The following is a 26,342-nucleotide window of genomic DNA, read 5'->3' as shown; positions in this document are numbered from 1 at the left end:
AATTTTGGTCAGACTGAGGTTAAGTGTATTAAAATATAATCCCAAGAGGATGACTCATTTTTTTATTATTTTCAATTTTTTGAGTTTACTCAAAATGTGCATGGTCGTGCATAACGAGGAAAGAATCGTCACACATGATTCGTGCAATGTCATGCATGACCAAGCTCAATCATGAATAGAACATACACCTTTTTTAAGACGAGCAGAAATTTGGAAAATTTTTTTGACGTTGGTTTTCTCAAGATCACTCCAGATCTGAAAACTAGAAACTTGAAGCTACAATTTGCTTATTTTTTTATTTTTAATTTACGACCAGCATGTTACAAATCACTCAAAAATTTGGAATTTTTTTTATATCCCTTAATTTCTGTGACTAGTGTAAGAAACCATATGGGAACCATCTGAAAACGCCAGGTGAAAACTTACATAAAAATTAGGGGTGTGCGAATACTCGAAACTTCGAATTATTTGAGGCGAATCGAATCGAACAATTCGACTCTAGATTCGCCTCGAAGATTCGAAATGTTCGAATAGTTCGAAAGATTCGAATAGTTTCGAAACTTTACAGAATCTTCGGTAAATGGGGGAGCCTGGGGCACAAAGGCCTCCCTCAAAAATTAGGTAAAAAATTTTTTTTTATTTTCCGTCAAGTTATGACCTCTATGATGTTTTTATCATATTTTAGTCAAATATGTGATAAGTTGGGTAAAATGGACCACTCAAAAAAAAAAAATTGTAATGAAAAAAATAACTTGACGGAAAATAAAAAAAATAATTTTTTCGTTGCAATTTTTTTTTCGAGTTGTCCATTTTACCCCACATATCACATATTGGCCTAAATATGATAAAAGCATTATAGAGGTCATAACTTGACGGAAAATAAGAAAAAAATTTTCTACCTAATTTTTGAGGGGGGCCTTCGTGCCCCAGGCTTTGCTATTTACCGAAAATTTGGCAAAGTTTCGAAACTATTCGAATCTTTCGAACTATTCGATATTCGACTTGAATATCGAATCGAATCTAACTATTCGACTCGATTCGATTCGAACAAGATTAGCGTACCCCTGATTAAAATCTAGGCTGGATTCCCATATGAATTTTTTTGATAGCCCGGGAAAAAATCAGTACGCATGATCATGCTTGATTCAGACAAGCAAAGCATGATCATGTATGAATCATGCACGATCAAGCATGACTCATGCAGTCATGTCTGATCATGCAAAAAAATACAATCGGAATCCGATCGAGCTTGTATCGGATTTACTCGAAGTTTTTAATCCGGGACAATCGAATATTTTCGATGAAAAAATTTTAGTAATTCAACATTTATTTTTATTTTGACGTTAGTAGTTAAAGTTATTATGTTTTTTTTTTATCGACGATTAAAATAAATTTAATTTATAATTTTTGATTCACTTAATAATTAAAAATAATCTTTTTTTTCCAAAAAATAATTAAAATAGATTTAATTACAATTTTTTTTTTTATTGAAGAATTGAATTAATAAATTCTTGCGAAATTGATGATGATAGTCAATCAATTGCATATTTATTTTTTTTTCAATGAATTATTTAGAGTAATGTAATTGTTAAATTTGCTTGTAATTTATAACTAGAATTCTTTTCATTCATTATTAAAAAAAATATCTGATCAAGATTGAATTCAAATAATATTATATTTTTTACAACCCTGAGTATTTAAAAGATGTTAAGAACCGTCGTAAACTGAACGAGACAGGTCAGCCTAGTGGACAGCGGGCTTGCTTTATAACACGATGGTCGTGGGTTCAAGACCCGTCACGGGTAAAATTTCAATAGCACTTTGCAGCCAGTAAACATTAACCTTACATCAATTCTAACAAAATAAGTTAAATTAAAATTGAATTATTATTATTTTTTTTTTTTCAATAATTCTAGGGATTGTGCTTGATCATGACTGATCATGCTTGGTCAAGCATGATTATTCTCGCTCAAGCATGATCATGCCTGAATATTTGCCAGCTATGAGCATGCATGAGATTAACACATGATCGTGCATGATCAGGTCTGATGATTTTTTCCCGGGATTAGTTATCTAAGATATTATTGTTTTATTTCAATTTATTTTTAAAGGTTTTATTCTAAATATCGATCAACTTATTATTCTATACAGCGAGTACATGATAATTATTTTTATGCCCATAACGAATTAACAGAGTTATTATAAAAAGACGTTTATTTTATTCCAAACAGATTATGCAAACACTTTTTTAATGCAAAAACTTCAACAATGTTTGTCAAATATTGATTCAAAAAAATTTTCGCAATAGGTCGATGATAAAAACATCTATCTTATAATTAAGTCAAAATCAATAAAACACTAAATTCAATTTGAAGCATATTTGCACAGGAAGTTGAAATTCTTCCCCTGTTTAGAGGGAAGCAAGTCATTCTTTTTTTTTTATAAGAAAACAAACGATAAAATTAGCGAATGCGTCATTCTTCCCACAAATAGAGACAAAAATTTGAACTTTCAATAAAAAGCCATCGTTTCCTTGTTAAATTACTGAAATTTGTCAAAACTAGCCTGTTTCGACTGGATCCAGACATTAAAATTCCCAGTATCAACGCAGGTAATAGGAAAAACAGAGTGCATCCTACGGGATAAAACAAGAGTTTAGACGTCGGGTTATGTCAGCTCTCGTTTTCGGCTCAAGCAATCAACTTTACCCTCATCTGAAATCGTCTTGTTTTATCCCTTGCCATGCAATAGACTATCATGTGTAAATCGATTTTTTGTAGTAAATATCATTTTATTGCTTTAAATATTTCGGCTCATATCTTTTTTAGGGTCCAATAAATTCGTAAGTAGTAGGAGTCTTGTTCTGGTCAGACAGAGTTAGTGGATCAGATGTATGTATTAGTTGGAAACTCGAATTCCTCTAAAATCTTTTTGGTTGTTACTAAGCCGTTATTCTGTGTTATGTACGTCTGTTTTCCTCAATCGGTCAACGTCAAAGGCCTTGTTAGGTTTCTCTAGACAATTTTCTTTTTTTTTTCTTGCACCCTAAAACTACATCTCTCATTTTCCGAGGTCGTTGAACCTAAATAAAATGTGTATAAAAGCGCTATCTCTAGGCTTTTGACTACTATGAGACGTGAAAATAAAACATCAAAATTAAATTACACATTTATTTTTATTTATTACTTTTAGTTACATTATATAATTAGTTATTTTTATTACTATTCTTCAATTTACGTTACTGAATCGAAATTAATATTTTTAAATTACATATGTAGACGATAGTAAGCAATGATGTTTTAACTAAAATTTTTCTAAATTTTATCTTCTTAAGACTTTAGCTCGGAATTGCTTGTTTACTAAAATTAACTGCTAATAACTTTTTTTTAGGTAGATTTTATAAAAATCTGACAATTGTATTTGTCCTCATGATCAATTTTTCAAAGAATTTTGTCATAACCTATCATAATTGGTTTAGTAGAATTCAAAAATACCACTCGTTAAAAAATTTATACATGTATGTATATTTATTAGGGTGTGCCATTTTGAGGCGACTTTTTTTTCAACAAAAAAATAGGCTGAAAACTCGAGGGAAGGTAAGAAAAGAAGCCTGTTCAAAGCAGAGCATTTAATATTAATATTTAGAGGTGCCTATTTCTAATTTTTCATTTCCCATTTAAATAACATAGGAAAAAAATTTTAGTATTTTCCAAGCTCGGCATTCGCGCCTCATATAAATAAGTCCATAGCATAATCTTGTAGAGAATTTAACCCTCTACAAACAATTCCCTTATCATTTTTTGATAAATCCATCCATTCGAAAGTTATTGGAGCTGGAAGTCAAATCCATAATAAATTTCCAGATCTTTTTACTTTTCCAGTAAAACTATCAGACTTATCAAAAAATGTCAAAAGATCTTTTTTATAGGCAATTTTATTCAAACACAAATTATTCCTACAAATTATTTGTAATAAAGTTCATTCAAATTCCGCATTGTTTTCTAGTTATTTTTATTTTAATGCCAAACTCGTAAAAATAATAGTCTTCTAATCTATTCTGTGAACTTAACATTAATGTAAACTATTTTAATCAATTTTGATACATTCAAAATTCGTGAGTGACCCTTTGTAAATTTTTTATCGTGCTGATTTTTGAAGAGGCTTCTTAAAACATCTTAAACAAACAAATTTTCATAAGAGACTCAAAAAAAAAAGTAATTGGTTTTTTTGGGTCACCCTAATATATATACAGGTATAAATTTTTCAACGAATGCACTGAGAAAAAAATTTTCTCCTGACAACTAAATTTTAGTTATGACAACAAAATCATTCGATTGCCTATTGCCAATCATATATTTGGTTGTTTTAACTAAATATTTTATAATCCACCAACAAAACAAATTATTAGAAACTATAAAATGTATAGTAAAAATTACGCGTTTAGTAGCAAGCATAAAATCGAATTGATCACCTGTAGAGCTTATAAAGTAGTCATAATGAAATATAATAATTAAATATTATTTAAAATGACAGAATATTTATTTAGCAATTAAATAAATACTATTTAGAAAAACAGTTTTTCTCCTTGACACAGTACTTTTTTTTGTACTATGACAAAAATTGTTTAGGGAAACATTCATATTAAACATCAATGTCATAGTGTAATACAGGATACCCTTATATTACTACCACACAAGGGTTATCGTCACTCAGCTAATTCACAGCGGATAACCCGTCCCATATATGCTTCAAGTTGGGAATATAATAATTCTGAAATAAGTTTCTTACCAGGGACACTACAAGTGGTGAGCGCGATCTAGTGGCGAGCAGCGAACTACTCCCGCTACTGCTGCCTAACACGATAACTTTTTAATTAATAATCATTAGGTTCAAATATATATTTATTAACCTCTAACAAATATATATATTTATTCTAAATGACTATATTTTTTTGTGTCTATGTAATATTTATTATACTTGATATAATAATATTTTGCGTTAATATTTGGATTTGTTGGCACTATAAAATAGTTTAGTTGTCCATTAAAGAAATATTTTCTTAACTTTATCAAATAATTTTATCATCTAAGAGAGAGAAATATTAATGTCAACCAAATAGAGTCTATTAAATTATTTGTTAAAAATGACAAAATAGATTATATTGACGTAATAAAATTTAGTTGTCCCAAATAAATTTTAGATTAACAGAATTTAACAAAACCAATTTAGTTGTCCGAAGAAAAACTTTTTCTCAGTGTGGTATTTTTGAACTCTACTCAACCAATTATGATAGGTTATGACAAAATTTCTTGAAAAATCGACCATGAGGTCAAATACAATACCTAGATTTTTAAAAAGGTCTACCTAAAAAGTATTTTATCTCATTAATTCGAAATCGTTGAACCAATTGATTCCAAATATTTCATAGCCTAAAGACTCAAAAACTGCATCAAATGCTGAATCAAACTTAAAAATCGGTTGGTAAGTTTGTCACAATCGGAGAGAGTGAAGGCGACGGATAAAAAGTTTCAATGAATTAATTATATAATCACTACATATTAGGACATTTTATTCTATTGCTCAACGAAGAAGCCGAATAGGACCGTCACATAGCTAGTGTAAGAATGTTCTGTATATTCGATACTATTATAACTAGTATTTATATCTATTTTGTACCGAGCGGAAGTACAATAGACTATCCCGTCTGTTGACCTGCGTGGTTTTACGGTAGGTCCGGGATTTCAAAGTGAAAGGGAAATGTAAGTCATTGAATATGGGCCCTTGAGATGTGCCTGTTCTTAACGTCTGTCTCTTTCTGTACCCACTGGCTTATGAATGCTAAAGTAAGAGGTATATTTAATAAAGGAAAGAGATTAAAAAAAAAGAAAGAATCTATACATTCTTATTTAGAATTATAATGTTGATACATATTTGTAATATTATTAATAAAAAAAAATACAGTTAGCCTTACCACTTGGCTTAAAGTGGTTTGTAATTCGTTGATCACACTCTCTTACAATTCACCACTTTGTATTTGATGATCGGTGATTGTATCATGATTATTATTAAATGCGCTGAAGCCCTGCACTGTGGCTTTGGGATTTTAATGCAGCGGAATTAAATATTCAAAGCTACTGGGGTACCAAGAAGATGCACTCCCCTATGAATTGAATACAAACGCGAATGTATAAATTGAACTTCGGTTTTCGATCTAGAAGTCTGGATGCATAGGCGATAGACTGTCACGAGACCGATAATCTAAGATCAGCGGACCGTCCCACGGACAACAAGTGAAATTAAAACTCTGAATCGCGGTACTAATCGAATTCAAGCCATTAGAGCTAACTAAATTTTGAACTGGTAGAAATTTGGAGTGAGAACCGGCAAAGGTTACTTCTGGTGAGCGATTGACTTTAATTAAAGATTTTGTTTTGCGTTATAACAACTAGAAACAAAGCTAATAGGCGTACCAAGTAGCTACACTTCCCTATCTTTGAATATAGGTTACAACAAAAATAAAAGAATAGAATTCTGGTGCGATCTAGGAGTCCGATTGCCTAGGTGTAGACTGTCACGAGAACAAATATTTAATTTTGACTCAGTGAGTAACTCGCACTGTAAGTTGACCGATCGCAAACCGACAAAAGTTACACCTTCAATCCGAGTGACTGATTTCGATAATTTTTTGGGAGCATATACTAGAGATCTGATTCAGAATACGGATATTTTTCGGAGGACCACTTAGACCAGTTCTTTGAAAATAAAAGGGGAAAGTGCTCTATTAGCAGATCGAGGTCTGAGGGTTAGTCTTATTGAGAAGGTTAATTGTAAGTTTAGGTTTCACTATATTTAGAAATTGGTCATAGGTGAAAGAAAAGGCTTATGGCCAAGTGCATTGGGTTATCTGATAGAGGAACCGGTATTCTAAGTTCCAGGAAACGAAGCGTAATCTGGGTTGTATTAGAGATAAGCAGAGGGACGAGGCCGCGCAACCCGCGAAGGGCTTGCGGTCCCTTGGTTTCATGACTCATAAAATTTTATGATCGCAGGATTAATTCGGGAGCCCAAGGCACACGTGCAGGTGTTTTAGAAAGAGAAAGGCTGTGTATTTTTGTTTTCTCTTTACTATTCGTAATATGCACACTCGTGCTCACATACTATTTACCTATAGATATACATACAGATACAAATATTCATATCTATATATATAAGCGAAATACCACTGACTGACGCAATCACCCATCACGATATCTCCGAAACTATAGTTCCTATTGTCTTAAAATTAGGCATGCAGATTCCTTTCTCAACGCAGACGCTCACTAAGAACGGATTTTATGAAAATCCTATTCAAAATTGACTATTTAGCAATTTACCGAATCCTCTTTTTTTATTGGCTATCTACCAAATAGGCTTCTCTGATTGGCTACTACCATCTGACAGCAACCGTTGCCAAAGTAACCGTTACCGTAGCAACCGTCTCGAGCTGCTCTAAACTTTGATTCGGTTTGAATAATCAGAGCGCCTAAAGGCTCGGAAAGTAGAAAATTCATCAGGGACTGAACAAGCAGATAATAGTTTGTTCGAAATCCGAAAGATAATAAGTGGAGGAAGTCCTTTAAATAGGATATGGGGAGAAGTTGCGTCCCACCACTTATTCATTAGTAACCATGTTGACCAGAACTGGGAGTCTGGCACCACGGGGGGCCATTTTTCAAGCCCGCTGCGGCCAGAGTCTCTTTATTTCCTGATATGGTATTTCGCCCAAAAGAGGTAGGACTTGTGGTGGCTGTGGTTAGATACCACGCGCTATGAGGATTTTTTATTATAGCTCCGGTTAGTGTCCACCTTAGTCGTTACTTGATTGTATTTTTCGGCTAAGATTGTCGTCTGGGTTGGAAGATGGGGGTGACCTCGCAGCGCGTGTTTGCCCGAAAGGGCGAGGAAACGGCTTCCGGTCAGCGGAGGTGGACTTAGGTCGCGTTACATTACTTAACTCATCTTGATTATCTACGGTCTCCGTGATCTCACCCGTTAAGGTAATTTCGTTCACGATATTTTCATCCGGATTTGTTTTAACAGGACAGAATTTAGCGATGTGGCCTTCCTGTTTGCATAGAAAACAGGTCACATTGTCAAGGGTCGGGTAAATCCAGTATGTTGAGTCATCGAAGTCGATTTTCCAGTGGCTGGGAATCTTACTTAGGTTCTCCGGCTTGATGTACACTGGGCCACGAAAACCGAGCACGTGTTTAAAACCGGGAGTATATAAGCCCGCACGCAAAGTTGTAATTTTTGACATTAGTGTTATACTGGATTTGTTGAGTTCCTTTCTGATGATGTAATTTGGTATTATCGGATGAACATTGGACATTATAATTCTTTTATTACGGGTGATTAACGGCTGGAAAAAGATTTCTTGGGAACTAATAGTAATGGCTTTGTGTTGGTCAATAAGCTTTTCAGCTAATTTCTTAGACGATACATATACACATACACGGTTGTTAGCAATTCTTGATATAAAGTGAATATTCTCAGGACCAATTTTGTCTGCGATGGCGATAGCGTAATTTTGGCTAGGAGTCCTTTTGACTGTACCGAGGACAATGGCTTGCTCTGTCGTTGATGTAACTTCTTTCGGAAGGGCCTGGGTGTAATTCATTGTTTGGGTCCTGTTAACTAGTTCGGCCATGAATTTTTCCTATAGCCAGATACTTCTTGAGTTAATTAATTGGTAGTTTACATGCGACTACCAGCTACAGTGGCTAATGCACTTCCTCACTGGGAAAAGAGTAATTTTTAATTGCGAACACCTCACTCACAATACACTAAGTTTATTTTGTTGAACACGTGATACAGTCTAGTAGAAAAGTCTGAACCGTTTGGGTGCTAACCAAAAACTGAATAAAATTTTTATTTTATACTGTTTAATTTAATTCACGCAGATTTATGAGTATCTGCGTAGATCTCCCGTAAAAAAATTTTCTAATATGCACATAATTTTTAGATATGACTTGACATGTCAATATAAGATTTTTCGTGTGACCTAATATGGTCATATCAGGCCATATCAAAACATCATATATGAGCATATCAGATCATATCAGGCCAGATATGAACGTTTAAAACTTTTTGATATGACCCAATCAGATCATATAAAGCCATATTTAGCAAGGTATATTATATTCATTAAATATAACAGATATCATTTTATCTATATATAAATTTCTTACAATCTCAAAAAATAAGCGCGTGTAGATGTATAAATATATAGCATCATCTGTAACCTACAGTGATGGCGTTGCTATTGTGGATATATATGGCATACTTACACATAAATATGGATTCTTATATCGTAAATCATTGTACGTCTGTATGCATGCATTATTACAATACGGCAGTTTGTTCCAGAGTCCCAGCTCGCTCTGCATCAGTATTCAGTGACTCTTATATAAATTCGTGTAAAATAAATGTTTATTTCGTAGTTAAACTGATTCATTAAAAAAGTGTTTCTACTTAAATGTGATAAAGATAATTCATTACTTATATAAAGGAATGAATCGTTTATATGTGATGGAAACACAGTGTAAATTAGAAATATGGTAGCATTTATCCATAAAAAACAAAATATTATGGCAAAATACAAATGATAGCGGGTATTTATTGATTTACTTAAATTATTATTATTATTGTTTAATATTTATTATTTGAATTAGTTTCCACACTACTAAGTAACATGATACCGAAAATAGCAGAAATTGTATGGTCCACTTGAGGATGAGAATGTAAGTTTAAATTTTATCGAAATTAATAACAATTACGCTGAATATTATGAGCTTACATCTATTTTTTATTTCAGATGAAGGATTTGGGATATGGAATCGTTTGCAAGCCCGGTAATTGCAGAAATGCAATAAAAGAAAGCCAATTGACTTTAGATTATTTTTAAAAAAGAAGTATTAATTCGTGCATCAGTCACAGGTCGACTGTCTCGATCTTGAGGCTCAGAACGTATGAAGGAAGAAATCATCCATCTCTACGATAAAGTAAATCAAACAATAATACGTAAGAATATTAAATATGTTTCTTAATTTTTTTTTTTTTCATTCGTGATCAATAGTGTCTTTCAAATTTAATTATCTGTTGTAATTATTTTTTTTCAGCATACTGAGTAAATACGGAGTTTTTTCTTTAGTGGAATAAGTATGAATTTTATTTCAATTCAGATTTACCGCGACCACTAAGTTTTAACAATAATACAAATTTATATTTAATAAAAAAAATGTTTGACGCCAAATTATAATTATTTATGTTAATAATTAGTTCAAGTCTTAAGAATAAAACATAATTTATTTTGTTTCGAATTTATAAATGTTTTAATAACTTATTAAATTGTAATTCTTTATAATACATGGTAAAAGTATTTAATTAACCATTTAATAGTTGTAGAAAAAATTTTTTAATGACAGTATTAGTAGATTTCATAAAAATCTAACTATTGTATTTGTTCTCATGATGGAAGTTTCGAAAAATTTTGCTACCTCTAAACCTAGCTCGACGAGCTGAGTCAGGAAATACATTTGGTTCAAAAGTTTATATATGTATATATATATATATATATATATATATATATATATATATATATACAATATAACGCGCCGTTCTCCAACGATAGCGTCCGCAATTCTACACTGATCATAATGAAACTCAGTACACTTATTCTATGGACGATTACCTTGGATGAGTTCGAAGATGGGCCAATTCGGCGAATAAGTTTAGAAGTTATAGTTGATTGAAATTTTGTAAAATTTCCAAAAAAAAATTGTTTACTCATTTAACTGGATGTAACTTTCCAACGGAAAGAGATAGCTTATTTTTGTTTGTTTTATGTGAAAGCTCGTTTGATTGCCTACAATTTTGACTATACAACTCATCGATTTAACCATTTTTTCTAATAGATAAATGGTTTTGAACATTTACAAAATATGATAAAAACTAATTTTATGCAGGTTTTCACTTTGTTTATAGCCACAATTTTAAACCGATCGCCTTGAAACTTAGTACACGTATTTTGTGGGTGACTACCTTGTTTGAGTTTGAAAATGAGCTCAATTGGTTGATTAGTTTGGAAGTTATAGCATTTTAAAATTTTCAAAATGTCCAAAATTCATATTTTTCTTATTCTTTCTTCAATATCTTTTGAATGTGATAACTTATCGACTTTCTATAAAATTCATCTGAAAGCTTTTTACATAAGCTTTAATTTTCATGCCCACATATGTGCCTAGACCAATGAAATTACTTATTTTACCATTCATTTAATGAAATTTTGCTCTTGCATTAGTTCTTCTACTTCTTAGTAAATTCATGGAGCTACTTAAATTAATATTTTTGCAGTGTGACACTTATAATATCCAAACATCTTAATTCAGTGGGTATATACAATTTTATTTTATCGACAGTGTATAAATGATATGATATATCAATAAAAAGATTAACATTAGTTATGATGATAATATTCTCTATATCTACTCGTCGTTTGATATTCTAATAGGCTTTTTATTTTAAATATTAGTACTAATTTCAAGTATGACACTTTGATATATCACAATCAAATTTTAATCTTAAATTATTTTATTGGTGGATTTTATTGAAAGCAAATTATGTCCTTGGTCCTTATGGTAGAATTTTCGAGGAATAAAACCATAATCTATCATAATTCTTTGAATATGATCCGAAATACCATTGGTCCGATAGTTTTAATACATCCATAGGTACGTTTAAATAACGTCAAATCAAAACATATAGTGCATTATTATCAAAAATTCTTCTGAAGCTCATTTAGTTAACTTCAATTCTTGGCATTTTACTTATAATTTTTTGATTTTTTTTGTTTTATCATCTTGAGAATTTTCAAGAAAATGTAAAAAAAAATTTTATTTCGTTATTAAATTTTATTTAAAAGGTGAAAATAGTCAAATAATGAGAAATCTACTTCCACTTCGGCTGCCGAATGGCCTTTTTTTGGTTTAGAGATTCGCAGGATTCTTTAAAATTAATACTCGGTTTATAATATACCGAGCCGATAATGGTCGAAACGTCTTTCCTGTTAAATTTGCTGAATATCCAGGAATCTGCATCGCAGATTGTTCCTATGTCTACCTCGCTCTCATACATGGTTAGTAATCTACCGCTCGCCCTACCAGGGGTTTTTTCTTTTACAGCTTGTACCCATTCAGATTTCGAGAAGTTACCCGGTAGCGAGGTGTCATTTGAGTATCTCCATGTTTCGCTGATACATATAATGTTTTGTCTTAGGTCTGTAATGTCTGGGAGATTATTAATACCGTGACAGTTTTAGAAGGTTATGTTCATGTTTTGTGTTGAGGATTTGTTAGGAATGCTGTTTAGTGTTATTCATGGAAATGTTTGTTGTTTCTTCAATTGCGTCGGCGTGTGGCTAGTCTCTGTTCGTTGTGATATCGGTACTATAGCGTCCAGGGTCAAATCGTATATGTAGTCTATAACAGGGTATATCTCAACCTTGCCAAGTTTGGCCCCTTTATTAATTGATCTTAATAAGGGCGCCACTGGAAGCTATGACTCGGCCTTCCAGAACCGGAGTTGTTATACTATGAAATCAGGGTCGTTGAAAATTATAAGAGTGAGGAGATTGAGGGATTAAATTTATTTAACACACAATTTTATATCAATATAATTTTCACTTTTATTTAACAATTGACAATTTGGTCCACCGGGCTTTTATTTTGCTTATAACTAATTTTACAAACCTTGTCCACCGGACTTTTATTCTTAACAACTACGGAGTCCCCTGGATTTTTATAACAAATTTGGCCACCGGCCTGATCCCCTGGATCTCAATTAAATACGAAAATTGTCCCCTGGACTTTATACGAAATGGCCATCAGCCTGATCCCCTGGATCTTTTATTAATTACGACGAACGAGTCTCCTGGACTTTTATAATAACTTGGCCACCAGCCTGATCCCCTGGATCTTAATTAAATACGAAAATTGTCCCCTGGACTTTATACGAAATGGCCACCGGCCAGATCCCCTGGATCTATGATTTTAAAACATTTCCACAGGAAACTTAATTTTTCTCACACACACACACACACACGTTTTAACACTCGAGTCCCCAGGACTTTATTCACACTCACACACACACTTTTTATTCCTTGAGTCCCCAGGACTTTATTCACACACTTTTAATTAATCTCAAATTTATTTATTTGTCCACTGGACTAAATTTATATCCGCAAAATTTTAATTTATACATTTACTGACTCTAAAATTTTATTTCTTTTACATTTTAATAACGACACTTTTATCAACACGACAATTTTATATACTTTCAGTTTTTCAAACATCAGTTTTTGAGTGAAGAATTTTGTGACGCTGAAAAACTGACGCCAACGACTGACGCTATCTCTCTTTAATCCATTTACAACTAGTCTTCACGTTAATAACCAAATTTTACATCAAGAACTGACTTCCATCAATAATAATTTTAATTAATTATAGTTTTATCGTTATCACTATTTTCACGGCACTTTTATTTTCAGTCTTGTAAATTTTATTTTATTAAATAAAACTAATTTCATTTGTCAATTAACAATTTCTTAATATTAATTTTATTATTTATAATTAATGTTTAAGAAATTCTGGCCTTCTTGCCGAGAATTTATCAGACGGACCGCGTGTTAACTTATATTGAATTCTGCCCTTCTTGCCGAGAATTTATATTTTAATACAATCAAACCGGAAATGGCGACTGCCCACGAATTAACTTAATTATTATTTCTTAATTAATTAATTAATAAATTGTGGCCACTTGCCGACGATTTATTTACCTCTCCTTTATGTCCTTTTTTTCCCAAATGATCGTGGCGTCCTTTATTCCTTCAGCGTTCCTTCGATTTTCGTTTGGTCTCGTTCTTTCTCTCCAATACTCAATTTTCTCCTCAATTAATATATCTGCAGTGATATATGCGGTCACACGTCTGGTGTCTATCCCGGTCCGTCCGACTGTGTTCGTCTTCCCCTCGTGCACTCTCTTATCAAAACTAAGTTCGCGATCCTTCGGCCCTTATCGGAAAATCCACCACTCCAACTTATTTTCTAGTTGGGTCTTGGGGACGAGCCTCTTAAATTAGCGCGCCCGGCGACAAGTCGATGAAATAGTAACGCATATGGGTTATTCAGGGTAATTAATCAACCGCGGGAAATCAGGTTGATTTAAATTTGAAAATTTAAATTTTTACCCCGTTACAAATCAGTACCATTTACCGTTATCTTCAGGAACCCGATTTTGAATGTTTTATTAGTACTTTTTAATCTTGGTGCCTCATCTCTCAGCTTCTTTGAGGCTAAGCTTTCCTGGGGTGTTAGATCTTGATTAAAAAATATTGGTGGTTTTTGCTTCATTATTTCTTTTTTAGTTACCCCGTCTTTGATAGTGGCTTTAATTCTGTTACTGTCTTTCCCAACCAGTGAAGCTCCTACGACGCAGTCCACCAACCCGAAGTTATCCTGGATGAATTTATTTGATTCCTCGAGTATATTGCCAGTTAACATTTTTAAGCCACTCACTATAATATTGTTCCAAAGTACATATTTCTCCACCGTGTTGCCGGCCACTGTTGAGATTTTGTTTTGTAGGGATTGATGTCCGTAGTGGTTGTTTTCAGGAAACGTAACTGCACCTAGTTCTAGTTCATCAACCCGAGCTTCCAGGGCTGTAACAGTGTTTTTTAGCTTGTTATTGTCTTTTTGAAGATTATCTATGTCAGCTTGGAGTTCTTTCACGGTGTCTTTGCGGGTTGAATCGATTATTTAAACCAGGTCATTTTTCAGGATATTCATGTCAGCCGAATTTTGCAGCCTCGTTTCCTCCAGTTTTGCTACGACTCCTTCCATGTTTTCTATATTCCTGCCGAGCTCTGTTTCTATTATTGGAGTGTGTACATCCTGGCCAGTATATTTTGTTCTCAGGATTTTCGCAGGTTGGGATGGTTCAGGGGTTACGTAATGGTCCTCATCTTGGCTTCTTTTGGTGCTTGTTGTATCCAAATACTTAAAAATAGTGTTTGTTGTAAGTACTTTTTCCTTTTGTAGCAATATGGCGTTGGTTAGCCTACCTTTTTTAGCCCCTAGAGTAATTTTACTCCCCAAAATTTCCTGGGGGACTGCTGATGATACTTGGTCAAGGTTACCTGGAGTGAGAGTGAGGTTAGTTTGTGTTACAGGTCTATTGGTTTTTTCCTCTGGAAAATCGGCAGTATTTTCAGATTTAGAAGAAGTACTGAGATCACTGAGGTCCGATAACTTTGGGGATCTGTAATTCATGACCTCTTCTTTACATCCCACCACGAGTTTCTCCGTGTAGCGACAGGCCCAGCTCTGCTCTAATCTATAATGCCACGTGGGTGCCAATGGAATAACTATGATTGCACAATTAAAACCTTATCACAAATAAACATCACGCTCAGTGAATATCAATTATATTAATTAATTTAAGAAGTAATAAAGCTGAGAACTACAATGACAAATTATTCTGATTACTTGGAGTAAAAAGACAGCTAAATACTGCTCTAACCTATAATGACACGTGGGAGTTTGAGACGTATTTTTTTCCTTTTACTTGCCCCATGAAACATTTACGCTAATAATTATCACACACAATACGAATTAAAAGCGTTAAAAAACCGCAAAGCACAATGTTGACTGATAAAAATTGCTTGAAATGGTATAAATTCTTAATATGTAATGTGAGTCTTCAGATACGATGCGCATAGCACGAGCGTCTTAGACCGAATCCTCAATATACTAAAATATGATGTATCAATTTATTTTATAATAGAGTATAAATTTAAGTTAAATGAATGTTTTCAAAATCGCACTCAACCGGGCATTTTTTACTGTAACGTTCATTCGTAAGATTAAATTTAGGTTACATCAAATTTTGTAATTATTGTTATAACTATATCTTATTAAATATATTTTTAAAATTCATGAAATTTTATGTAATGAAAGAATAAAGTAATATAATTTATAAATTATTTTCCAAATCAATAAACTTATCATAGTTTAATTGATATTGTCTTTGAGCGACTATAGGGCCATGTGTTGATCGAGTAATGGTACATCACAACTTTAAGTGAGCGACTATGGGTACACTCAAGGACCTTATTCAAGAAATTAATTATTAACATTATTCTTCAAACTAAAAGTTTATTCTAATACTTGAAACTATAAAAAATAATTGGTTTTCCATTTTATTTAAACATTTATAATGAGTGATTTAATCTCACTCCAATAAAAAGTGAGTGGGTATAGGGGCTATTACCTTAGATAATACTATCCACAGAAAAATTTAAAAATCACCGTTTTTAACATTTCTCTTGGATATTTTGAATATTAACTCTGTGATCTAAGCCAGAACTCATTTTAATCACTTACGTTGTTTTCCACCTCAATACATTGATTTTATTGAACGTAATCGTAAATAAAAATTTTAAGAAAACTTGTTTCTTAATTATTGTCGATGTTTTAAAATTTCCATGTTTAACATAAAAAATTTCTGTTTTCAAACTTGAAAAAACTCGTGTAATACTAAGTATTATCAAGTTAAAAATTAAAAAAAAAAGATCTCGAGCTCTTGAGCTCGAAACCAGCGGGAAAGTTTGGGGCTGGCCTGCAGGGTCCAACGCTTTTCAGATGTTTATTTTTTTTTTCATTTTCTTTATTTTTGAATGTAGTTTTCGGAAAAACATACCAAAAAACATAAAAAAGCAGGGTTATTGTGGGTACATAAAGCTTAAAAAGACCCTGACAACATTAATCTTTCCATCAACATTTCCAAAGTAGCGGTCGATTTACTGAAAAACCAAGAAAAGTCGTTTTTTTGTGCTTATTTCTAATTGATGTTAAAGATGGAAATAGCTATTTTCGATACGTAGGATTAAAAAGAGGGTTTGCGGCATGCTTGGATTGGCGACACAAGTCTTGGGTTATGCCGCATTCTCAACGAGAACGAGTACATACATCTTTCTCGCACGAGCGAAGCGAGTGCGAGAGAGATGTAGGTACGAGTTCTCGTTGTGAATGTAACATATCCCTAGACGAGTGTTGACAATACATGCATACCGTATCCCTCTTTTTAATCCTTTGTATCGAACAATATTTTTTATAACGACTGCCTTTAAAGTTTAATCGAGAGGAATTCAATCATTTAGAGAATAAAAAATTACCTTCTAAATATAAACAATTGTACAAGTGTAAATAATAACAATCTATTCATGTTTTATTTTTCAATTGAATTCTATTAATTAGTTTATTAATTTTATTAATTAAAATCTCTGACTGTTTTTAATAATGTGAAAATTTTTATTGAACGATTAATAATATGATAATAATATTATTTTCACAATACAAACACACAAGTTATGATATTCAATAAGAATAAGAAACATATGATCACTATGCAGGTTTCCAATTGTCGTCTTTCTATTTGCGCATGTGCGAATTTCAGGATAAATGCGACAGTAGGAGTATATGGAGAAAAAAGTATCACTATCTTTTTCTAACTCGAGTGAACGACGGTTGCTAGGTAATTTGTATACATTTCCTATAGGCAATTACTTTTCAGCACAGTAAAATCATGCTGAAAAGTCCAACAGCTGATTTTTCGACATCGTTCTATAGTTTCGTCGAGCTATCGAGAGAAAGACCTATTTTACTCGCGCCACACGACGCTCGAATATTGAACTTTAAAGGCAGCAGTTATAAAAAAATTTGTTTCTATAAAAAATTTTGAAGAGCCTTGTTGGGAACTTATTGAAGTTTTCAGAGCCACCCTTCGATTTACTGTACGATCATTGGTAGTTTAGTTATCGATGACTAAAGCCAAAAGGATCCTTTTTTGTTTGAGAGCTGAATATCTCAGCGACAAATTGTCGTACAAGGCTCAAAAAAAAGCAAATTAAAGCTGAATAAATTTGCTAACTGACCTACCATTTGGTTTAGCTAAAAAAAAATTTTCTTCGGCCCGTGGACCCTTTGAAAGAAAAAGAAAAATTTCAAAAATTTTTGTCTCGCGGTATTCTTATACGATTGCGCAATAGCCGTAAGTTTAAAAAAATTTCAATCAAAAGTTCTTGAAACTAGAGATTTTAAGCTTCAAAATGCTTTTTTTTAAATCTTGATGCGATAATTTTTCACGAAAATTCAGCCTTCCAAAAGTCACTAAAAAATTTCTAAAATTTTTCTGTTTCTTTAATTTTTGGCATGAGTATATTTGAGTTCAAGCTTAAATAACTTTTGAACAGATGGATTTCTATAAAAATCATAGGAGACTTTTTTTGTAGAACATTCAATTCCCTTTCAAAAGTTAACCTGCAGAAGACGCAAAAAGTTTTTTCGATATAATTCTTTTGGAAAATAGGAAATTGCGATGCGGAACTTCTTAATGTTAATATTAAGAGCTCTAATTTTCACAGGCGTATTTTTATGTCTAAGTGAAACTTTTGAACCTGTTTTCACGGAAAAAAAATTGGTTTTGTTTTAAAACACGGACATATATCTACTCATGAAATAGTAATTCCAAGTTATTGACAGATACGTTTTCTTACGTATTTGTAAGTTGGCGAAATAACCAGTGTGATGAGATTTATTTTTCTATTGGATAACTTGCGATTCAGTTACATTATTTTTCTTCATTTCAGGATCGTATGACGGCAAATGGCAACTCACCGTTGGATAATATGAGAACATTGGAGCATTACTTGAGTGATATAATGCGAGCAGGGGCAGCAGATACTCCAGAACATTTGAAAGGTAACTGATAATTGATATTCAAAATTAATTCCACTACTAAAAAAAAACTATTGTTGCCGATGACATTATTTACTTACATTAACAAAACAACAATTTTAATTTATCCCTAATCCGGTGTCGTTATTTTTAGCACCCGTAAACGTTGAACATGGGTCATAAGCGGCCACCGCTTATTTAACTATGTCATTCTGTAAGGAAAAATCTGAATAAATTCGTAGGTCTTCTTTGGACTTCTAATTATGCATTGAGTTGTTGCCAGCCCCGAAAATCTCTTTTTCAATAAGCATTTTCATCAAAATTCGGAGGCATGTAAATTATTTACAGTAAAATATTTGTACACGAACGACCCATGTTCAACCGATTAGAGTTAAATTAGAAATTTCACAATGATTTTCAACAAACTGTAAACAGGCGAGAGATGGCAGTGGAAAAATCACAAAAAAAAAAGTTTTGAAAACAGCTGATCCTGCAGGCTATCCCGACTAGAAATTTTTATGTGAGACATATTGGGTCCTTATAGGGTTGCCCTACAGGGAGCGCACATAGGGATGTGACGCAAAGACCTATTGGGCTCTTATTGGGCAGTTCCAGCTATGCCCCAATAGGGAAATCCCCAAGAGATCCCACTAGCGCATCCCTATTAAAAAAATCTGTCTATCGGTTGACCCTGCGGGCTAGCCCCAAAACTTCCCGCTGTATTCGAGCTCCTCGAGCTCGAAAGCATGGTTGTGGATACATTTTTGAGCTCTTCGAGCTCGAAAATACTTTTGTGTGCCATTGTTTTCGAAAAAAACCGATTTTAGCATTTCTTTCTCCCACGATATCTCAGGAACGAATACTCCGATTGAGATGGCTAAGGCGGCAATCGACGCGTTTTATCAAGTTCTAGAGCTGATTAGATTTTGAAGTTGATCGTATAAATCGTTTCAAAGAAATCAATAAAAAACTGAAAGAAAAAAATTTTTTTTTCGTAATTCGCCAATATTATCGAGTCTACTTGATTAAATAATCTGAAATTTTCAGAAAAGTTGATAGCTAACAAGCTCTTTCGATTGCCGCCTTAACCATCCAAATCGGTTGATTAGTTAATAAGTTATAGACCGGTCACACACACACACACACACACACACACACACACACACACACACACACACACACACACACACACACACATACATACATAGATACATACATACAGACACTCGGACATCATTCTGAAAATAGTCAGAATAGCTTCCTACAACTTCGAAACGTCGACATCTGATGAAATTTCGATTTTCGCAAATCGGGGTGAAAACAATAACTTCTCAATTTTTCGAAAATCGTCGATTTTCTTAGCGGGAAGTTAAAAAATATTAAATTGGGAGAGAAAATTTCAATTTGATCCGAAACGTGATTTAATGTATTCGGAACATTACTTAGAGGAAGATTACAAAGATTTAATTAATGAAAAAATCCTGGTGACTACTGGACTCGAACCTGCATCCTTCCGAATCAAAGTCTTTGATGCTATCCACAGCGCTGACCCACGTATGTGATCGCGTTGGTGTAGATAGTATATTTATTATGACACCAAAGAATAATTGATGACGATATATAAAATCCGTAGTGCAATAATCGACGTACTCTTTGTATAAATACAGGGGGGCAAAACGGGGTACTTACAGAATTTCTAAGTTTTCGGGGAATCAAATACGTTGAATCTTTTTTTTTATATTCGAAGAGTATAGGAAAAAATCGGTCTATCGTTTAACCCTGCGGACTAGCCCCAAAACTTCCCGCTGTTTTCAAGCTCCTTGAGCTCGAAAATATTGTTGTGAATACATTTTCGAGCTCTTCGAGCTCAAAAATACTTTTGTATACCGTTGTTTTCGAAAAAATCGTTTTTTACCATTGTTTCTCCAACGATATCTCTCAAATAGATTGACCGATTGAGACGGTTAAGGTGGCAATCAACGCATTTTGTTAAGTTCTATTGGTAACCACGGCGTTTACACTTCTACGGTGTTTCCTCCGTGATTCAAATCTGCGAGGGCACCGTGGAATCACGGTGGGTACACCGCGTAATCACAGTGGATACACTGTGTATACCCGGTGGTGAAATAGAAAAAACCCACTGTGTAACCACGGTGGATCCACGGTGTTTACACTTCCACGGTGTTTCCACCGTGATTCAAATCTGCGAGGGACGTGAATCATGAATCGTGCAAAAATATATTCACCAATTTTTAAATACAGTGAAACCTAAACTTGCAATTAACCTTCTCAATAAGACAATTTATAGATAAATTGAGGAAAATACACTAATGGAAAAAATTAAAGGATCAAAAAAAAAATTCCAAATTTTTAGGCGATTTTCAACAGGCCCTAACTTTGAGGGAAATGGTCGTACAAAAAATAAAAAAAAAGGAAATTGTAGTTCCAAGTGTCTACTTTTTGGATTAGAACTTTAAAATTTCTTAGCATTAGCAGTTTTTGAGTAATCTTAGAAAATCCAGCGACAATAAAATTTTTTTAATTTTTTTTTTTTTTTGTCTCCGGGCGCGGAAAACAATTTTTTTCGCTTAACCACTATGAGGATCGGATACCTTCATTATTCAGCTTTAATTTCTTTTTTTAGGGACCTTGATACGTCCACTTCTCGCCAAGATATCGGCCTTCAAATGGAAAAGGATCCTTTTGTCTTTGATTATCGATATCTTAGAAACCAATGATCGCACAGATAGTTAATGGTGGGTTTCAAAAACTATAATGAATTGCCTTCAACGATTAGCCATTGCTCTTTCGATAAAAAAATTTTTTCCTATCGTTACATGAATTTAAAAATGCAACAAAAAAAAGGCTTTTTGTGATTTTTTGGAAAATCAAGCGCTGAAACGAAAATATTGTGGAAATCGATAATGTTAACTGTGCATGTTACAGTTTAATATGTCCACAAAAACCCTACAAAGAGCCAAATCAATCCAACCAGCCGTTTTTTTGTTTCACGCGACCAAATTTTTGAAAAAATTAAAGGATCACGTTTTTTGCTCTGAAAAGCTCATAATCTTTAACAAGATGAAAACAAACATTTTTTCTGAGCTTTGTCCACAATTTCATTGCAGACAGTGCTTAAATTTCCAATAAAGAAAAAAGTTTTTTTTTCGAAACAAAAATTTCAAAAAAAAAAATTTTTTTGAATTTAATGGCTGAGAGATCAGTTAAATCACGAAATGCAGCGACGTAAACGTGTTAAAAATTATTGGGTGTTGGTTTTGTAAATTTCCTAAAGTTATTCCAAAAAAACATTTTTTTGAAAAAATTTTTTTTTTTGAAATTTTTGTTTCGAAAAAAAAACTTTTTTCTTTATTGGAAATTTAAGCACTGTCTGCAATAAAATTGTGGACAAAGCTCAGAAAAAATGTTTGTTTTCATCTTGTTAAAGATTATGAGCTTTTCAGAGCAAAAAACGTGATCCTTTAATTTTTTCAAAAATTTGGTCGCGTGAAACAAAAAAACGGCTGGTTGGATTGATCTGGCTCTTTGTAGGGTTTTTGTGGACATATTAAACTGTAACATGCACAGTTAACATTATCGATTTCCACAATATTTTCGTTTCAGCGCTTGATTTTCCAAAAAATCACAAAAAGCCTTTTTTTTGTTGCATTTTTAAATTCATGTAACGACCCAGAGAGGAAAGTACGACGGGCCCAGGCTTGGCGCAGGCTTGGCCCAAGTATGTAAAACCTTGGCCCAAGCTTGTAAGCCAGCCTTGGCCCAGCCTTGGTAGGACTCTGGAATGATAACATTGGGCCAGACCTGGTTGCTAGACCTGGCCCATGCTTGGTTGCCAGTCCTGGCCCTGACTTTTTCGCCAGACCTTGCCCATGCCTCGAGGAAACGAATAAATTTAATTAAAAAAAAAATTTTATTATTATTAACATCGTAGATTTTATGATCATTAACGTTTAAACTATCTGAAGGAGGTAAATGATGTGAAAAAAACTCGGTGAAAATTCTGCTGGGCTCCGGGCGCGAACTGCCGTCCTTTAGATTGCTGGGTCCGAACGATAGCTACTGGACGAACCTACTAACGTTGAACTGATACATTTATATGATCTACTTATTAAACCATAGGTATAGCCAAACTTGGGTAATTCTACCTTGGCCCAAGTCTGGGTTGTCATTGGACGGCCAAGGCAGGGGCATCCAGTCTTGGCCCAAGCCTGGGTTGTCATTGAATGGCCAAGACTAGGTTACCCAGTCTTGGCCCAAGTCTGGCTCCCCATTGGATGGCCAAGGCTAGGTTACCTATTCTTGGCCCAAGCCTGGCTTGCCATTGAATGGCCAAGACAGGGGAACCCAGCCTTGGCCCAAGTCTGGGTAATCATTGTAACGGCCAAGCCTAGATTACCCAGTCTTGGCCCAAGCCTGGGTTGCCATTGAACGGCCAAGGCTAGGTTACCCAGTCTTGGCCCAAGTCTGGCTCCCCATTGGATGGCCAAGGCTAGATTACCCAGTCTTGGCCCAAGCCTGGGTTGCCATTGAACGGCCAAGGCTAGGTTACCCAGTCTTGGCTCAAGCCCGGGTAATCATTGTAATGGCCAAGACTGAGTACCCAATCTTGAGCCAAGCATGGGCCAATATAGATGTGCCAAAGCTAGGTTCCCCAGTGCTGGGCCAAGTAGGGCCCTGTGGTTCAACTCTGGCGGCTCCTGCATGGGGATAGGAAAAAATTTTTTTTTCGAAAAAGCAATGGCTAATCGTTGAAGGCAATTCATTATAGTTTTTAAAACCCACCATTGACTTTCTGTGCGATCATTGGTTTCTAAGATATCGATAATCAAAGACAAAAGGATCCTTTTCCATTTGAAGACCGATATCTTGGCGAGAAGTGGACGTATCAAGGTCCCTAAAAAAAGAAATTAAAGCTGAATAATGAAGGTATCCGATCCTCATAGTGGTTAAGCAAAAATAATTTTTTCCGCGCCCGGAGACCAAAAAAAAAAATTTTTTAAATTTGAAAATTTTTTTGTCGCTGATTTTTCTAAGATTACTCAAAAACTGCTAACGCTAAAAAATTTTAAAGTTCTAATCCAAAAAGTAGACACTTGGAGCTACAATTTCCTTTTTTTTTTTTTTCTTGTACGATCATTTCTCTCAAAGTTCGAGCCTGTTGAAAATCGCCTAAAAATTTAGAATTTTATTTTGATCCTTTAATTTTGTCCATTAGTGTATATAGCCCGAACTGGGAATCGAATACCGTATCGTTCACAGCGCTTCATGCCTCTTCCACTCATATACCACATCCTTACACACTTACAATAAGTTACTTATTTGTTTTCTACACTAGAAATTCCCTAGAAATAATTTATATGGCAAAACAACGTTTGCCGGGTCAGCTAGTTTATATATAAATTTACGAGTAATATCAATTTAATCGCGTATTACTAAAATTTCGGATTGACAAACTAGCTTTGGGTAAACGGGGTTAAAAACAAAAATATAGATACGTAACAAAATATGTATTGAGGAAAGCTTACACGATTCATAAAAAATTCGAGATTTATAAATTCATTAAAATTATCAAAAACGGTGCAAGCAAATGATTAGATATTTAAAAATGAAAAATATAATATTGAGCTCAAAAATTTCTCTTGGTATTGGTAGAGAATAATGATAGATTGATAAACAAACAGCTAAATAACAGCTATAATTTATATTCATCTATTATTAATAAAGTTTAAATACGAGAAAGGTTAAAGAGGCATATGACACTGATATAGAGACACGGTTGACACGCGCCGCTACGGTCACATATTTATATATAGACTATGAAAATATAAAATATCTGTGAAGTTTACAGATTATTTCGTTCACAACGAAATATAACTGACGAAATTAGATTATAATGGAAAATACATAAGTGATCCGGAATAAAAATCACATTTTCTAATTTTCTTGATAATGTCCAAACTTTCAAGGCTATTAAATTATTTGAAGAAATAGTCAAAATATAAAGTTTAAGGTAAAAAATTAAAGCTTATTAAACAAGCTTCAAGATACTTTTTACGAAAATTGTCTATCAGTTTTAGTTTTATTGTTATATGAACGTTAACAGTGAATAAAAACTGATTTTTTCGAAAAATCGTGAAAATTTCAAACAGATATTACTTCTAAACTAATCGATCGATTTTGCCCATCTTCGAACAATCGTGATAATTACTCATAGAATAAGTGTGGAATATTTCATTAGGATCCGATAAGAATTGTAACCACAATCGTGTCCTTAAAGTCGATTCTATTACATATGTATATATAAATATTAGGGTGGCGCAAAAAAACCGACTATTTTTTTTTTCCATCTCTTAAGAAAATTTGTTGGTTTACGATGTTTTAAGAAGCCTCTCCAAAAATCAGCTCGATAAAAAATTTCAAGAGGTCGCTCACGAATTTTGAAAATATCAAAAATGATCGAAATTCGGATTTTTATTTAAAAATTTTTTTTTTTTCTCGTGGTAGCAATCGTTTTTATTTGTAAAATCATGACTATGCTAAAAATTTCAGCCCAAAATTTAAATATTTAAACGGCGCTCAAGAATTTTGACTGTTTCCGAGCGCAGTCTCTTGGACGTATTTGAGCGACCCTTAAGTATTAATAATAAAGCTTCTCGATTTTTTCACCATCAATTTGCATGACAATGAATGAAAATATAACCCGAGAAATAGAAATAATAAGTTATTTACATACTTTTTTATTTTTAACTTCCCGCTAAGAAAATTGTAAATTTTCAAAAATTCGGGAAGTTATTGGTTTCAGTCCAATTTACGAAAATCGAATTTTCATCAGATGTCGACGTTTTGAGGTCCTAGGAAGCTATTCTGACTAATTTCACGATGATGTCCGAGTGTATGTATGTATGTATGTATGTACGTATGTAAATACCTGTATCTTTTGAACGGATGAACCGATTTTGAACTTTAAGGTGTCATTCGACGCGGCTTGTCAATATCTTGAAGCTGAAAGAAAATTGAACTTGATCGGTAGGGCTCGTTCAGAGATATTTCAAAAATAAAATTTTTTCAAAAGTGTTTTTTTCGCATAACTTTTAATGTGCTTGATGGATTGATTCCAAAATGGACTGGGCTTTAGAGCTTTATAAGCCGCGTCGAATGCCACCTCAACCATCAAAATCGGTTTATTCGTTCAAGAGAAACCGCTGTCGAAAGAATTAAAAAAAAAAATTTTTTTAATTTTTTTCGAAATATCTCAAAAACGACTTGATAAATCGAATTCAAAATTCAATCAGCTTTAGAACTTGATAAAACGCGTCGATTGCCACCTCAACCGTCTCAATCGGTTGATTCGTTTGAGAGATATCGTTGGAGAAAAAATGATAAAAAACTATTTTTTTTCGAAACGAACGGCATCCAAAAGTATTTTCGAGCTCGAAGAGCTCGAAAATGTACTCACGACAATGTTTTCAAGCTCAAGGAGCTCGAAAA

At 33.5% G+C, this 26,342-nt stretch overlaps 1 protein-coding gene across 1 annotated transcript in view; it reads left to right on the top strand.

Annotated features, from left to right (window-relative positions):
• Nucleotides 1-26,342, top strand: part of LOC130677087 (cytoplasmic polyadenylation element-binding protein 2) — a 164,613-nt gene that overhangs the window by 65,620 nt on the left and 72,651 nt on the right. The window contains exon 2 of the mRNA XM_057483676.1: nucleotides 18,746-18,857. Coding sequence (XP_057339659.1) covers nucleotides 18,746-18,857 — 112 coding nt within the window. The remainder of the gene's footprint in view (nucleotides 1-18,745; nucleotides 18,858-26,342) is intronic.

This window comes from Microplitis mediator, chromosome 11 (genome assembly GCF_029852145.1).
Source record: "Microplitis mediator isolate UGA2020A chromosome 11, iyMicMedi2.1, whole genome shotgun sequence".
Classification (NCBI taxonomy): domain Eukaryota; kingdom Metazoa; phylum Arthropoda; class Insecta; order Hymenoptera; family Braconidae; genus Microplitis; species Microplitis mediator.
The sequence above is the reverse complement of the archived record's forward strand: the minus strand, read 5'-3'. Positions and strand labels throughout refer to the sequence as shown.